This window comes from Dermacentor silvarum, chromosome 1, assembly GCF_013339745.2.
Source record: "Dermacentor silvarum isolate Dsil-2018 chromosome 1, BIME_Dsil_1.4, whole genome shotgun sequence".
Lineage (NCBI taxonomy): Eukaryota > Metazoa > Arthropoda > Arachnida > Ixodida > Ixodidae > Dermacentor > Dermacentor silvarum.
Window position 1 is genome coordinate 191174251 of NC_051154.1, and position 14828 is coordinate 191189078.

At 45.2% G+C, this 14828-nt stretch overlaps 1 protein-coding gene across 2 annotated transcripts in view; it reads left to right on the forward strand.

Annotated features, from left to right (window-relative positions):
• The window catches only part of LOC119436551 (guanylate-binding protein 4-like), a 162635-nt gene that overhangs the window by 129746 nt on the left and 18061 nt on the right, over positions 1-14828 (forward strand). For both annotated transcript variants that reach the window (XM_049658538.1, XM_037703429.2), the window contains exon 21: positions 11419-11565. In XM_049658538.1, the coding sequence (XP_049514495.1) occupies positions 11419-11565 (147 nt within the window). The remainder of the gene's footprint in view (positions 1-11418; positions 11566-14828) is intronic.

Below are 14828 nucleotides of genomic sequence, written 5' to 3' on the forward strand. Positions count from 1 at the left end.
GAAAGAAATGTGATAAGATCATCGTGGTGCCTACAAATACTGCGGATGTTAAGATGTACTAAAGATAGCGTGGGCCGCTTTTGTTTCAGCAAAGAATTAGTTTGATCAAGTGAAAAAACAGACTCAGCCATGATGAATTGTAAAGATCAAAGCGTACTAAGAAAACATGTGATTACGTGAAGATAGTTAGATCAGTCACACAGGAGATTCGGTGCACACGGCTGTCTTCCGACTTTCTGGCCTTGATAGCGCAGTTGTCCGTCCACAGAAATTTCCAACCTTTAGATTTCTTAAGTTCTAGCGCCTGTGCAAAAAGTCGCTTATTTTCCGGTGTTAGATGATCATTGACAAAAATAGATGTCGGTGGCTTATGCGAGAGCCCAATAGCGGTCGTAGGGAGTCGGGCCTTTTGCGCTTTGGATGCAAAGTCAGCCTTTTTTGTCCTAGAGAAGAATCGTGCTATGATGTTGGTTCTCTGTTTAGCGGGTACGCGGTGAACAATATCTATATCAGCAGCAGCCACAGGACAGCCGATCTTTTCGCCCAAGACCTGTACAATTGACAGGCAGTTTTCTCGGTCTGTTTTTGGGATGCCCTTAATTTCCACATTATTTGCCGCGAGTACTGCTCCAGGTCACCAACTCTTTGCGTAAGGTTCTTGTTACTATCCACGAGGGACTTGTTCTCATCCCTCAGGGATTTGTCTTCTTGCACAAGACTGTCATTCCTTGATTTAACACATTCGTACAAGTCGTTAAAAGCCATCAGGCTTTGGCGCATCTCTGCGACTTCAGCACGGAGTACTTCAATTTCCTTTGCCAGCTCAGCGTTAGTCGGCATCGCGGTTTAGCACACAGGGCAATACAGTAAAAGCTCGTTAATTCGAATTTCGCGGGGACGCCCAATGAGTTCGAATTAAACCGAAGTTCGAACTAACGAAATTCATTGAAAAAACAGCAGGAATTGAGACCGGGTTGTTGGAAAATCACTCAAAATATTTACTTGCAAAAATAATCCGTGATCACTGTCTGTTTCTCTTCTTTGAATGCGATCGCTATAGCCTTGTTTTCCAACGCGCGAACGTGGCAGAAAGCATCCTCTGCGTCTTCCTCGAAGCTGAAGAATAGACACGCGACACGCATAGCCTCCATTAGTTCCAAAGCTGAGGGCCGCGTGGGTGCATCATCCTCTTCGTCATCCGCACCTACATCGACGACGGGCGCTTCTCCACCAGTCACCTGCGTGATGATATCATCGTCGGTGATTATGCCGCAGACCGCTGCACAGCGATCTGCATCGACGTAGTCTTCGAAGGTCACGTCCTCCAGCGCATCCCGCAATCCGGCAGGAATGACCACGGCCTCGCGCTCGTCGGGCTCGCAAGCTGTGCCCTCATTGGTAACACAAAAGCCACTGTGGCGGAAGCAATTGGCAACAGTTGTTGCCGTGACCTGATCCCAGGAACGCACCAACATATGCAAGGCCGTGAGCAGCGTCACATCGTAGCGACACGGCACCGAACGACTTCGTAGCTCTGACGTACACGAGGCCTAGCGACAATGTGCGGCACACAAAGGACACGGAGACTACGCAGACACGTTCGGCACGAACCACCACACGATGCGAAGAGCGAGCGCAATGACGACAGTGACGCCGCTGCGCTCGCGCCATCTATCGTTGAACCTTGAAAGCTTGCGGCGGCAGTATAAAATACCACCACGCAGCGGCGCGCAGTTCGAATTATCGATAGAGGAGCCGATGCGCGTGTGAACTAACGAGTTGGTTAACCCATAGACGCCTATATATTGTGGCCGGACCATGACCATCAGTTCGAATTAACCCGAAAGTTTGAATTAATGAGGTGCGAATTAACGAGCTTTCACTGTAAACACAAGCAGTAAAACACAGAGCGAAAAGGCAGCAGTGGTGGCGGCACAGAGGGTATTTGTGAAGGACTATGAAAAAATTACTAAAGCACTAACCTGCGCAAGAATTCAGACAACGGTTTGGACCGTACTTTAGGCCACAACCACTGCTACCTCCTGAGTAAAATGTAGTCAGGACATTAAGTATCCCACCCTCCTGAGGCATCTATTGCAGTGAAGATGCACTGCTGGTCAACAGCGTCGTATGAAGTTGGGACCACACTTTACAAATTTTTTTCTAGCCTAAAACAATAACTTCACTTAAACTTGAGATAACAAATTGTTGCGTGTCCTACTGTGAAACACTCAACCTTTCATATTTTATATGGACCACCTCAATGCAGAATTTACAGCTGCAAACATTATACAAATGTAATTTTTCCAATTTTGGGATGAATATTTTGTGGTTGTTGCATGCCTAAACATTTTAGCCGAATATTTGGACACAAGACTACCAGGAATAGTTAGCAAACATATTTATAAAATATCTAAAATGCCCCAAATTGCCCTTTTTTCCCACATTATAAGTATATTAAAAATAAAGACGAGGCCTAAATGGGAATGCATAGTGATGATGATGATAAGTGGGGTTTTATGGCACGAGGGCCACGAAAGGCCAAAGAGCGCCAGACAATGGTATGATGTACTATTCGATTTAGTGGCTAATGTCAAGTGGTATATGTAACTCGGCTGTACAGTGGCCTAAAAGCATTCGCTGTAAAATGTGTAAAATATGCTTTTAAATAAAATTATGACACTGATGTATAGGTACACTGATATGTTAGGCAAAAATAAAACATATGCTACAAAGAGGTGATATTCTAAAATATGTGACTATCAGAAGCACTACTGCCTCATCAGGTTCTTCGAGAGTAAGGGCCTGGAGGCGTGCGCTGTACCAAACGCTATCATCACAACAGCGGCTTCTCAAGAGAGGCCTCGCTACAAATTCTTGGGGCTGATAACGCGTAGCAAGTGGACTTCATTGAAAAAAATCTAATAATGTTTTCGTGTTGAACAGTGATTCCTTACCGAGAAAAATTGCTGGATGCAGAGCGAAAGGTTGTCTGTAAGCTAGAGGGAAGTGTTTTTTTCCTTTCAGCATGTTTCTTGGCACTCCAGTAAGACATGGATGACGGTCAACCTCTCACTACATTTACAACAGATGGGAGGTTCATCGCCGGTCAACAAGTGGTTGTGTGCGCTGTACGTGTGTCCTATTCTTAGCCAAGTTAAGAGGGCATCGGCTTTCCGTGGTTTTGTTGTTGATGGCCAAATGCCTAACTTTGGTTTGATTAGGAGAAGCTTATTAGACATTTCAGCATACCAGAGGTGTTTCCAATAACTTCTTTGTTTTTTCCACAGGAAAGGTTTTAAATCTATAGCCATGACAGCTACGGGAGCATTGTGAATTCTCGTTGCTGTGGATGTAGCTAGTTCATCGGCAAGCAAATTACGGCAAGCATATTACACTAAATGCCTCTGTGGTCAGGAACCCAGCATATCACAATATGTTGTTCAGCTGCATAGCTAGTGCACGAAAGGAAATAAAGTTCAATTGTTACAGGATTTCTGTGCTTTTGTAGAGACATTAAAGCCTTAGCTATGCTTAATGAGTGTGTAAATATTATTCCCTTCTCTAAGTTTATTTGCATAATGTGCTTTACAGCCGACAATAACACATAGGCCTCAGCCGTAAAGATGCTTAGTGGGTGTAGGACGTCTGATTCCCAAAGTGATGGTCCAACTGTGGTTTAGGACACGCCCGCATGCGACTTTGATGCATCTGTAGTACTTCGCTTGCAGGTCTAGAAAGTGCATTCGAAGGTGTTCATGTGGAGCATGCTTCAAGACTTCTACAAATGATGTGTCACATTCTACGATCTCCCAGTGCCACAGCGGTAATGTCCTTGCTGGGGTCTTCAGACGGTGTTTTAGAAGCGAGACATACATTTCTTCTAAGTCTTCTAACACATAGCGACAAGGGTTCTCTGAAAGTGAGACGATTACTAAACAGTGTAGCACACGTCATGTCATTTACAGTTGCATAGGAGTTCAGGGTTCAAATATACTTTCAGGAAATATGTAAAACTAGAAGATGTTCTTTGAAATTCAAGTGACCACTCATTTGATTTCATGTAAAGACTTGATACGGGACCTATCCTGAAGGCACCTGTGGCCAGGTGGATCCCTAAATCATGAACACCACCCAGTATCTTTAGCGTGCTCGGTGCGGCTGAGTGATAGACCACAGCGCCATAATCCAGACGGGAATGTATAAGGCTTTTGTACAGGTTTGTCAGACACTTCCTATCACTACCCCATGTTGTGTGCGGAAGAACTTTGAGAATATTTGTTGTTTTTAGACATTTATTCTTATTATATTTGATGTGGGGTATGAAGGATAGTTTGGAGTTAAGTACGACACCCAAAAATGTGTGCTCTGTATGCAGAGGTATGCGTTGTCCATAGACTTCAATATTAGCATCTGGGACCAAGCCTCCTCCTTGTAAAAAGTACACAGGGGCTTCTTTTGCGGATTTAATATGAACCCATTTTCATTATCTCATTTCGACACCCTGTTCAGGCCAAGCTGAACTTGTCGCTCGCAAGAGATTACATGATTTGAAGCCTATTTGCACATCGTCATCGTATACTGAATTAGATATTGTATGTAGAATTGATTAGCGTAATGAATTCATTTTTACAATAAAGAGAGTACAACTTAGAACGCCACCCTCCGGCACCCCAGTTTCCTGGACAAACGGCCTGGAGAGAGCATTACCAATTCTGACACGGAATATGCAGTTAGACAAGTAGCTTTCTATAACCTTAAGCATGTTTCTGCATATACCCATCTCTGAAAAATCTCGTAATATCCCGTAGCGCCACGTCATGTCGTACGCCTTTTCCATGTCGAGAAATGTAGACAAAAAATACTGCTTGTTAATGAAAGCGTCACGGATGTTCGACTTCATGCGTACGAGATGGTCAGTTGTAGAACTATCTTCCCTGAAACCCCACTGATTAAGGTTAAGGATTTTGTTAGCTTCGAGGACATGTATCATACAACAATTTATCATCTTCTCGAATAGCTTGTAAAGACAACTTGTAAGCGATATCGGATGGTAACTATTAACTAAGATGGATTTTTACCTTTTTTCAATATTGGAACTACAGTAGCGTCTCTCCATGTTGAAGGGAGGTATCCGGAAGCCCAAATGGTGTTAAAAAGTGCAAGTAGTGTTATATATGTGTCTTTGTGAAAGTTCTTGACCATGTATACGATCTTGTCAGCTCCGGGTGCAGAGCTCTGGCATGCATTAAATGAGGCTCTCAGCTCGGCAGTGCTGAAAGCGCAGTTACAAGATTCATTCAGTTTGCAATCGGATCCAGTGCCTTACGATCTGCTATTTATTTATACTTAAGAAACTACTTAGAATAATTAATTGAGCTAGATATGCACTAAAAGTGCTCCCCAAGGGTGTCTGCCTGATCTTTCAAGGTGTTCGCTTGATCGTCGACCAGGGTAATAGATGGGTTTACTGCCCATTAAGCCTTCTAAGCCCATTCCAAACGTTTGCCTTCTGTGTGTAGAAATTTATGCTTGAATAAAAACTCTCCCAGCTCATTCTTCTAGCTTGCCGTCGCATCCGCCTTCCCTGGGATTTAATGTGGTTGAACTCAATCAGATTTTCAGCAGTTGGCGTCCGACGGAGTATGCCCCATGCTTTTTGTTTTTTGTGCGCCTGCTTGCATTCTTCATTCCACCAAGGAATTTGTCGTTTGTACAAGCTACCAATAGTTTATGCAATGCATTTCTCTGTTAGGAAATGCATAGTAAAGCACAATCTTTTAAGATATTGAGACGAAATTTTCACTTTCATTGAATTAAGATTAATTTTTTATTTTTTCTTGTTGTGCATCATGTTTTGCTTTTAAAGGGGCCCTAATGCACCTGTGCCGCTTGTTGAGTGGCAGTGACGACATCGCTCGATGCAGCAATTTTGTGTACCTCGTAGACAAAATGTGACTTTAAAGAGTGACGCTATGATCATTAGTCATGTGTGCTGTTGCCGTGGTGTGTAATTAAAAAAAATTACTTCACAAACCTTTATGCATGCTGTTACAACGCCTTTAACTTTGGCGTGTCACTGTCTACATGAAATGAGAAATGCCTGGAAAGATTCCCCAAATTGTTTACTTTGAGTTCCTACGCAACACTGAACACCAGGCCGTGTTGCTAAGCTGCAGCTCTGCAATATAAAGACCCGGCTGTATGGACAAATAAAGGGGCCCTGAACCACCCCTCGTGCTTGGTGAAAAAACAGTCCACAGATAGCATAGGGTGCTGTGAATATCTTAGCGAAATTTTGCAACCATGCGCAGCACGTGGATCTCCTAAACAGAGCGCAAAGTTACCTTTTTCCTAAACGCTCTCTTTTCAACAGAAGCCTGCTCCTCTCTTTATGGATGCTTTATTTTGTAATATAGCAGATTCCCATACGTGGCTGCTATTGGCCAATAGCTGACATCAATCAAGAAGGGTGTTTGGATCTAGTGTGCTTCTTCCTACTGTTACTGTGTATATTTATTGACGCAGTTTAATAAACAGGCTGAAGTAATCAAAAATCGTCTATCGTCTACGTACGCTCAGCTGCGGCCGCCTGCGTAGGGATTAAACTTTGGCCGCCATGCTTATCGGTGTCGTAGCCGTCAGGTCTCACCAATTTTGACTAGTTTTGAACACTCAACTAGCCTCGAATCACACGAAACTTAAGGTCAGACCACACGCATGCTTGCCAGCGCGTGCTCACTCCTGGCCGCTCCTGGTTAGACACCGTGGCAGACTTCGCTTCGTAATGAGCTATTGATAGCGCTTCAAAATGCGCAAGTTGGATGTGACTAATGTCCATCAGTCAAGCTGGTGCAGGACAAAGCCGGTCCGCACCACGTAGCACAGCCTGACAGGAGCATATGAGTGCAAGCGGGCACTCTAGCACTTTCGTGCACAAAGAAAACACTTCAGTTGCATGTAGCTGTGGTCTGCTACATAGCGTTGATACTGTGGCCGCCGCGAGGTGCCGCGACTAGTCCGGTGGCTGAGCTGACTGCGGCTCGCTGAGGACAACTGCATTTGGCACGTCGTAGGCTCCAAAATCGCAAATAGTGATTGCCTATGTGAACATCCAAAATCAAATTTGAATTGCTCGCCACGGTGACATTCTGTAGGTGTAGCGTTGTGGGCACACCCCGATCGTCCATAGCCTTCGCAGTGCAAATCATTGAAAAAGGAGCGGAAGCACCGCAGGTAGCATATGCTGCTGTGAACATCTCAGCCAAGTCATGCTGTCGTACACAGTGCGTGGAGCTCGCAAGAAGAGCACGAAGTCACCTTTCTCTCAAACGCTCTCTTTTCAACAGAAGCCATGCTCCTCACTCTCTTTTGGACGGTTTATTTCGTAATAAAGTGGGCAGATTCCCATTGCAGCTGCTGCTGGTAGCTGCGGTCGGTACGTAGCGTAGATACCGCGGCCGCCGTGGGGGGCCACAACTCACTGGCTAAGTGCACTGCGGCTCGCTGAGGAAAACAGCGTTTGGCTTGCATTTAGTGTGTATAGACGTTTTCACGAGGGCGCTCCCGACGGTCTGGCGTGGAGAGTATGTGTCAGTGTTGCCTGTTCGGTCTGGACTGTGAGCTTGCCTTGAGCTTGCATTGCGGAGTGGTAGCTTTCCTTCGATGTTTCCGTTTATTTTTGTCACGAATGACTTACGCTCGTAAATAATGGCATATATACTCATCAAAATGCTACAGGCCAGCACTGTACAGTTTATGGGTGCACAAACAACCAGCGGAAAATAACGATTTTGGTGACTGTGTCCACAACACCGCACTCCGCGAGACCACTGCCGCGATGTGGTATGCTCACGCTTCGCCGGTTTCCTGCATCTCCTGAGGACTTGGCATTTCAGTATAATGTGAACCAATGCACGCATCAGTAAAATAACGCATTTTGGTAAACTCTTTTCGGCACATTTCCCTACAGGTTGCGAGAATTGTCAGCTCTTAGATGCAATATTTTCTCGTATGTAATGGCAGAGGCTACATTTGTTATTCTTTCAAACACAACTTCATTCCAGTGCCTAATACGGGGGTCACACGGCACACTTTTGATCGTGATCGAGCCCGATATGGGTCGAATTTCTCAGTCGCGATTGGCTTCTTTGCTCAATGTGCGGAAGGGAGCCAATCGCGGTCGAACATTCCGATCCAGATCGGTCTCGATCGCTTTCAAAAGTGTCCATGTGACACCGGTATAAGACAAATTAGAGCACTCTGCGAGAGAACTAGTCGGTAAATACACTTCGCAACGATCTGGAAAAATCGTGTCCTATGGAAGATGTATGCAGACCCTGTGTCCACCAAAACATTGTCTCTGCGTTCACACGCACCCTACGCGGCCCTGCCCATAAAGGTAATTAACTTCAACAGTGTGGTGCTGCATCGAGCTCACCCATCTTTGAGCGTTGTCTATGTGCTTGGGCAGCAAGAGAACGCAAAAACGAACGTGTCAACCTCATCAGTGCGGCCTAGCGCCAGTGTTAGAGTTCGGGAACCATAATGCGCTAACTATTCGTGGCGTAGAAACGCGCTAAATGAGCCCGCGCAAGTAAGAACGTAGAAAAAAAAAAACGGTATTCGCATGGGTACGCGGACAATAGCATCATGCTTGCAAGAATAACAGTAACGAAAAAAATAAATTCGCACAGTCGATCAAGTGAAATACTTACGTGCGTGCAGAGACGGCTTCGCTGACCACTAAGCGCTTTTCACTCATGGTCAGTAGTGGTTTACAGTCATATGCATAGGCATTCATTCGACAATTGTTAAGACTCGACATTACTTTATTATGAACATAGCACAGTGAGACGGTGTAAGGGAAACAAGAGAAAGAGCAGAGATGGCCCTAACGCTGCAATATTATTGGCTTATTTCGCTTCAGAGATAGCGCACACGAACAATTCTTGCCGTACGCGATATCTGCAATACAAACTTCGCGCACGATCTACAATAAAGTTCACCTTGAGCGAAGCTTGTTCCAAATTCAGACATTCGAAAGAAAAGCCATTCCAGGTAAACAAACGTAAAAAATAGCTAAACAAATATATCTTTATAACAAGTCCTGTTATAATCCCTATTGGGATTGACAGTATGTATAAATAAATAAATACTAAAAATAAAAATCTAGCACCTGGGCTGTATTAGTCGCGCTGGCATCTGTGATCACTGCCGCGCGTCGGTTTGCTGCAGGTACCGCGCTGCTCGATTGCCACGCTTTATGCTTTGACATTTGGTTATAAGCGCCCTGCACCATACCAGATCCAATAAATTTTGCATGATTGAGCTGTTCAGTTGCGTCGCAAGCGTATGGACTAACCACCGCCTAACTACCAACCACTGACACGCGTCGTCGGGCCGCCGGCGCCTGGTTCTATAAGCATTGCCCGACAGCTACGTACGCGCCTGCTTTCGCTAAATGAGGCAACCCTCAATCGCGAAACGTAATGGTGATCAGATTCAATCGACGATACGGTCACATGTGCCCAGCAATAACAATGAAATATACCGCTGATTAGCACGCCAGGTCTCGACGAAGCAGACGCGGCTGCCGCCGCTACCGACGAAGAAACGCCACATCCACTGGCTGGGCTTGCTGTTGCCATGGCACACTACACTGAGCGCTCACGCGAGCACGTGAAACATGTAACAAGTCAAGCGGCACAAGACAAGCGAAGCGGAAGAAAACAATCGAAATAATGCGCGGCGAAGATGACACAACTTAAGTGCGGCCGGCCTGCTCTCGCAAGGCGCACAGTCCAAAATGGCGGCGACGCTAGACGTCGCTCGTGTCGGCCAATGGCGCTGCTCAAATGTCGGTTTGTGAAAAGGTCTATAGGCATCAAAATCGGAAGTCGTAGCGTCTACTTTAACATCCAAAATGAAATTTGAACTGTGTGCCACGGTAACATTTAGAAGGCGGAGCGTTGTGACCACGCCCCACTCCGCCGTAGCCTTCGCAGTGCAAGGCATTGAAGAAGGAACGGGAGCACAGCGGAGGCGGTGTTTGATTGTTAATAACTCCACTTCTGCTGAACGCATTGAAGTACTTTTTGCAGCAAAGTATTTCTGAAATAGCCTATTTTCACTTCACATACCTTTCTCCGCTTCGATAAAAAGTGGTTCAGGGCCCTTTTAAAAGATTCTGCTAAGCCTCTTTCTTTTTCTTTGGTAGCTCTTGGTATTGCTGTGATTGTCAAGATACAAAGCAAACGTCGGGTAGCTGTCATGTACACTGTGGACCGCTTATAACGTAAGTCACCGGAGTTGCGAATGTCCGCACTATAAGCGGTACCGCACTATAACCAAAACAACTATTTTATTGCGATAATGGACACTCCAGGCGCATTTCTATAGGAAAATTAACGGGAGTCTGAAAAGACCGTATTATATCCGGTCCTGCACTATAAGCGGTTACGTTATAAGTGGTCTATACTGTACTATCACATTGATTGGAAACATGCAAACAGCAGAGCAAGTAGCTTTCAGTGCATGCTGCACTGTGTAACCACGCCTGCGGTAAACTGCTGCACTTGTCCAGTTAAGTCACAGGGTTTAAGGCTTCGTGTCTGGCTCTCAATTTCTCAACAGATACTCACCTTATCAGAATTTCATTATAATTGAAGTTTGTTATATCGAGGTTTAACTGTACTTGAAAGAGATTTCACTGAAGGAAAGAGCCATATGTTGTGTGCTTCGCATGCAGGAATCTTCACATCCATTTCCATTTTGGGTGAAGTTAGCGAAGCCAATGTAATGAAACCAAACCGGTCTGAAGGCATTGAGCGGCTCCAATAGCACCTACTGTAATAAAGTTCACCAGTGCCTCATTCGGGATTGGCTTGTATTGTTATGTCATCAGGAGTGTAGGAAATACAAACATTTTTCAGCCCTTGCTTTTCTAGAAATGTATGCTTAAACAAGCATAAAACCTATAAAATGTGGTTAGGGAGTTTGGGTTCAAGTTTTCTGGATTAAGTAAGCAAAGTATGAAACCATTTAGTGTCCTGAATGAAAGGTATGTTGTGCATAAATTGCACAAACACAGAGGAAGACAAATAGCAACACAGGCTTTATACTACAAACTTACCGTGTTGTCTTATCTGTATCTCCTGTGTGTTTGTGCGATTTGCTTTTCATTCAAGGCCAAGACGAAACTTGCCCATCATTGTGTCCTTTAAGACCTAAGTGTCTCTGCCTTCATTGCGTATTTCAAAGTTCGGAAAAGGGCATTTCTTTTAGCCCCAAGAACTCACGTGCATTACTGCCCTGTTCATAAAATGTTAGAAACATACAGCATTGAAATAAAATTCTAATTGCACTTGTCTTGCTATCTTGTTGTGTTCAAAATGTTTATATTTTTATTCCTTGCAGCTACAGTTAACCAAGAAATCAAATGAGCGGCAAAAGGAGAATGTAAAAGCATTTGCACAAGTTGTTGATGGACCACTGAGTAAAGCTCGCCAAATCATTCTTCTGTCTGCACACAACTACAGAACAGAGTTTGGTCTTCGCTCTTATGTAAGCCCCTTATTTTAATTTTGCTTGCCTCCCCCCTTCCATCTCTCTCTCTGCTTCTATCATTCTTTACAGTTGTCAAGGAACTTGATGGTCCACTTTTATTAAGCAAGGGGCAGTGTAACTTACCTGTGCAGGCTCCATTAAATGGGTGGAAATTTTTATATGTAGATGTTCAGTTTAACATAACCTTATATTGAGGCCATGAAGTGTAAGGGAAATATGGAAGAACAGCAGCCCCTACATAAAAAAAGGGGGAGGGGGGGGGGGAATGAGAGAGAATCGGATGACATACTTGACACTTAATAATTCATTGCTTCTTTACATTCCCTTGCACAGGAAACACAATAGCTTTTTCTGTGCGCTTTCACTGCATGTAACATGTAACATAGATAGCCAAATTAGTTGCATAAGATTTCAAGTATGTGTGGCGCAAATGTGACCCAGCATATTTCTAATGGCAGTCATATGCAAATAAGTGCATTCTGTTTTATGCGCTTCGATCTCACAGTAAGTGGTGCAAACTAATGTCATCATTGGGTGCAAGTGTAAAAGCAAGATGAGCAAGATGGAACAACACTGCAAGAGGCTTGCAATGCTGTGCCATCTTGCTCATGAAATGCCGATAAGCCAAGCAATTGTTGAGAATATAAGAGCAGGATGCAAAAGATGCAAGCCTGTTGACTTTATTGAGTGTGTGTAGTCGTTCAACATAGCCATGGCAAGACAGTGTGTCATATACTGCAATCTGAAATAATAAATTGTCTGTGCTGAAAGAACAAATTAACACATATGCGCTCATTTTTAATTTCTTTGACTGTCCTTAGGCAATGCCAGAGCCTTTCAACACTTTCCGTCTGGTTAGAAAACGTCCCCTGAAGTTTCATATTGGGGCAGAAGGTGCCACCAGAATCGCCAACATTAATAGAAGGGGGCCGGCTATGCTCAATTGACTAAGGCCACGTGCACTGACGTGAATCCTTTTCCAGCAAAAGTGCCTCGCACATTTCTTTTTTCACATTGTTTGCATACTAAACATACAACAGCAAGTCTAGACAAACTAATTTGTGGTAACTCAGAGCCACTACCACACCTGCACCTTCAAAGACGGCAAAGTTGAGCCACATTGGGAATTCCTAATTCGAGGACAGGGGAGAAGAAAGGTAAAATTTTGCACGAGATTCATTTCATAGGTCGATTCATTGAATAGCCATGGCGTGAACATAGGCTGCCGGTTTAACAAGAATTTGCATTTACACGTTTACACTTGCCTGTGTTTCATGCTTACTGTGTACAGTGGAACCTCGATGATACGATCACGGCTAATACGAATTTCCGGATGATACGAATTTTTCTGCGGTCCCGGCCGAGCCCCATTACTTTGCAACATGCTAGAAAACGGTTGTTACGAATCGATTTTCGACCCACGTCGGTTAATACGAATAAATGCCGCCCCACCGACGACCGCGAAAGAGAGCAGCGCGCAGTCACGCGCTTTCTCCCTTTCTCTTTTGGTGCGGAGGCGCGGACGCGACGCCGGACAGCGCGGAGGCCGCGAATGGGCGCAAAGAGTTCGAAGCGGTGGCGCTGTTGTTGCTTTTGTGCTTTTCCTCCTTTTCCGCGTGCCATCAGGCGGAGTGGCTGCCATGCTTCGGGCCGCGTTCTTTTTTGCGCCATTTTGCCTAGTCGCAGCGAGCTATGTCTACCGAGATACGATCTCAGCTGATTCGCGCTGCCGTACGCCGAGGCGCAGGAGCCTCCGTTGGCGCGTCTTCCGTCGGCTGCGTTATCGGTGCCGATGGCACAGGGTGATTGTGGGTTTCGCTGCTGGAGTCACACGGTGCAAGATAGCGCAGCACGTAATCCACGGTGCAAGGTTGTGCTCGTTCAGTCGGGTGCTCCTCCGCTTCTCCCGCTAATCGCCGTATTTTTCTTGCCGTAGGAGCGCTTCCGTATTCCGAAGGCGTGCTTCGTCCAAAGTTTATTCGCCAACGAGCGACGATTCATCACTAACCTGGGAGTTCTCAGTAATCCGAATTCTGTGTGTCAAGTGAAGACGCCGGCGTGGTTTACGAAGCAGACAACTGCAGTTGCCATCTTGCCCCTGTCACAGCAGCAACCAATGGAGAGACGCCTTTCAGCATGGCAGCCAATCGGAGGCCCGCTTTTATCAGAGGGCCCGTGTGACTACCTATCGCAGACCCGCGCTTCTTTGGTGTTTGTGCGCTTGTTACAAGTTGGCGACGACGGATGAATTGAGAAGCGGAACGGCGAAACTTTGAGCTTTCGAATGATACCAAGATGGCGGCGCTCGGTGATGGGAAATACGAGATATGGCTCCGTGAACTGCGGTGATTTTGCGCCATTTAAAGCTGTTTTCTCGCCCTGCGCACTGATGAATTAAACTTTTTCGGGCACTTTCAGTGCGTTTTCAGCCAAACCATTTTGATGCAGCGTAAATTAGGCGTTGCAGATACCCAAACGCGTGGTTTTCAAAAATCGATTTCTCTCGCGATTTTCGCGATCTGATCCCCGCGTCCCCCCCTAATTAGCTAGTTTTAATTGTGTTTCGATGATACGAATTTCGGCTAATACAAATATTTTTCGTGACCCTGTGAGATTCGTATCATCAAGATTCCACTGTAGTTGCTTAAGATCATGCTTATGTTGGCGTAGGATTTTGGGATATATCTGGGCCGCCAAAATTGCAGTGCTTGCCCAAAAATTTTTGGTCAACCCTATCGCTCTATAGCTGTCAGCCATGCCTTATCACCTAACTGCCCTATTATCATAGAACGTCACTGACTTTGCAGAACGGATTAAGCCAAGTACAGTGAAACCTCGTTATAACGAAGTTGTAGCTGCCACTAAAATAACTTCATTATATCTGATAGTTGTTATAAAAATGCACACTAATGAAAAAAAATTTCGGGTTGCATATTTGTGAGGGAAGCGTAAGTGTGATGCCGTGTGTCATCATCCAAAGACATCCAGCAAGGACGGTATCCTTAGTTTTTAACTTTCACAGATAAAATCGTTTTCGCAACATTTCGGGTAATTAGCAACTGGCCTTGTCGGTATGGACGGGTGACAGCATGCTCCTGGCACTGTGCCAAGCACACTGTCCGACATGACTGCCAAGCCGCCACAGCACCGTTATCACCGTGATCAGCCACTTGGTGACATGTAGCCGATCCCAGCGATAACGGCTGTGCAAAAAAGACGTGATTGCAGACGCTGGCTATTGAAGGTGCATCACGGTGAAG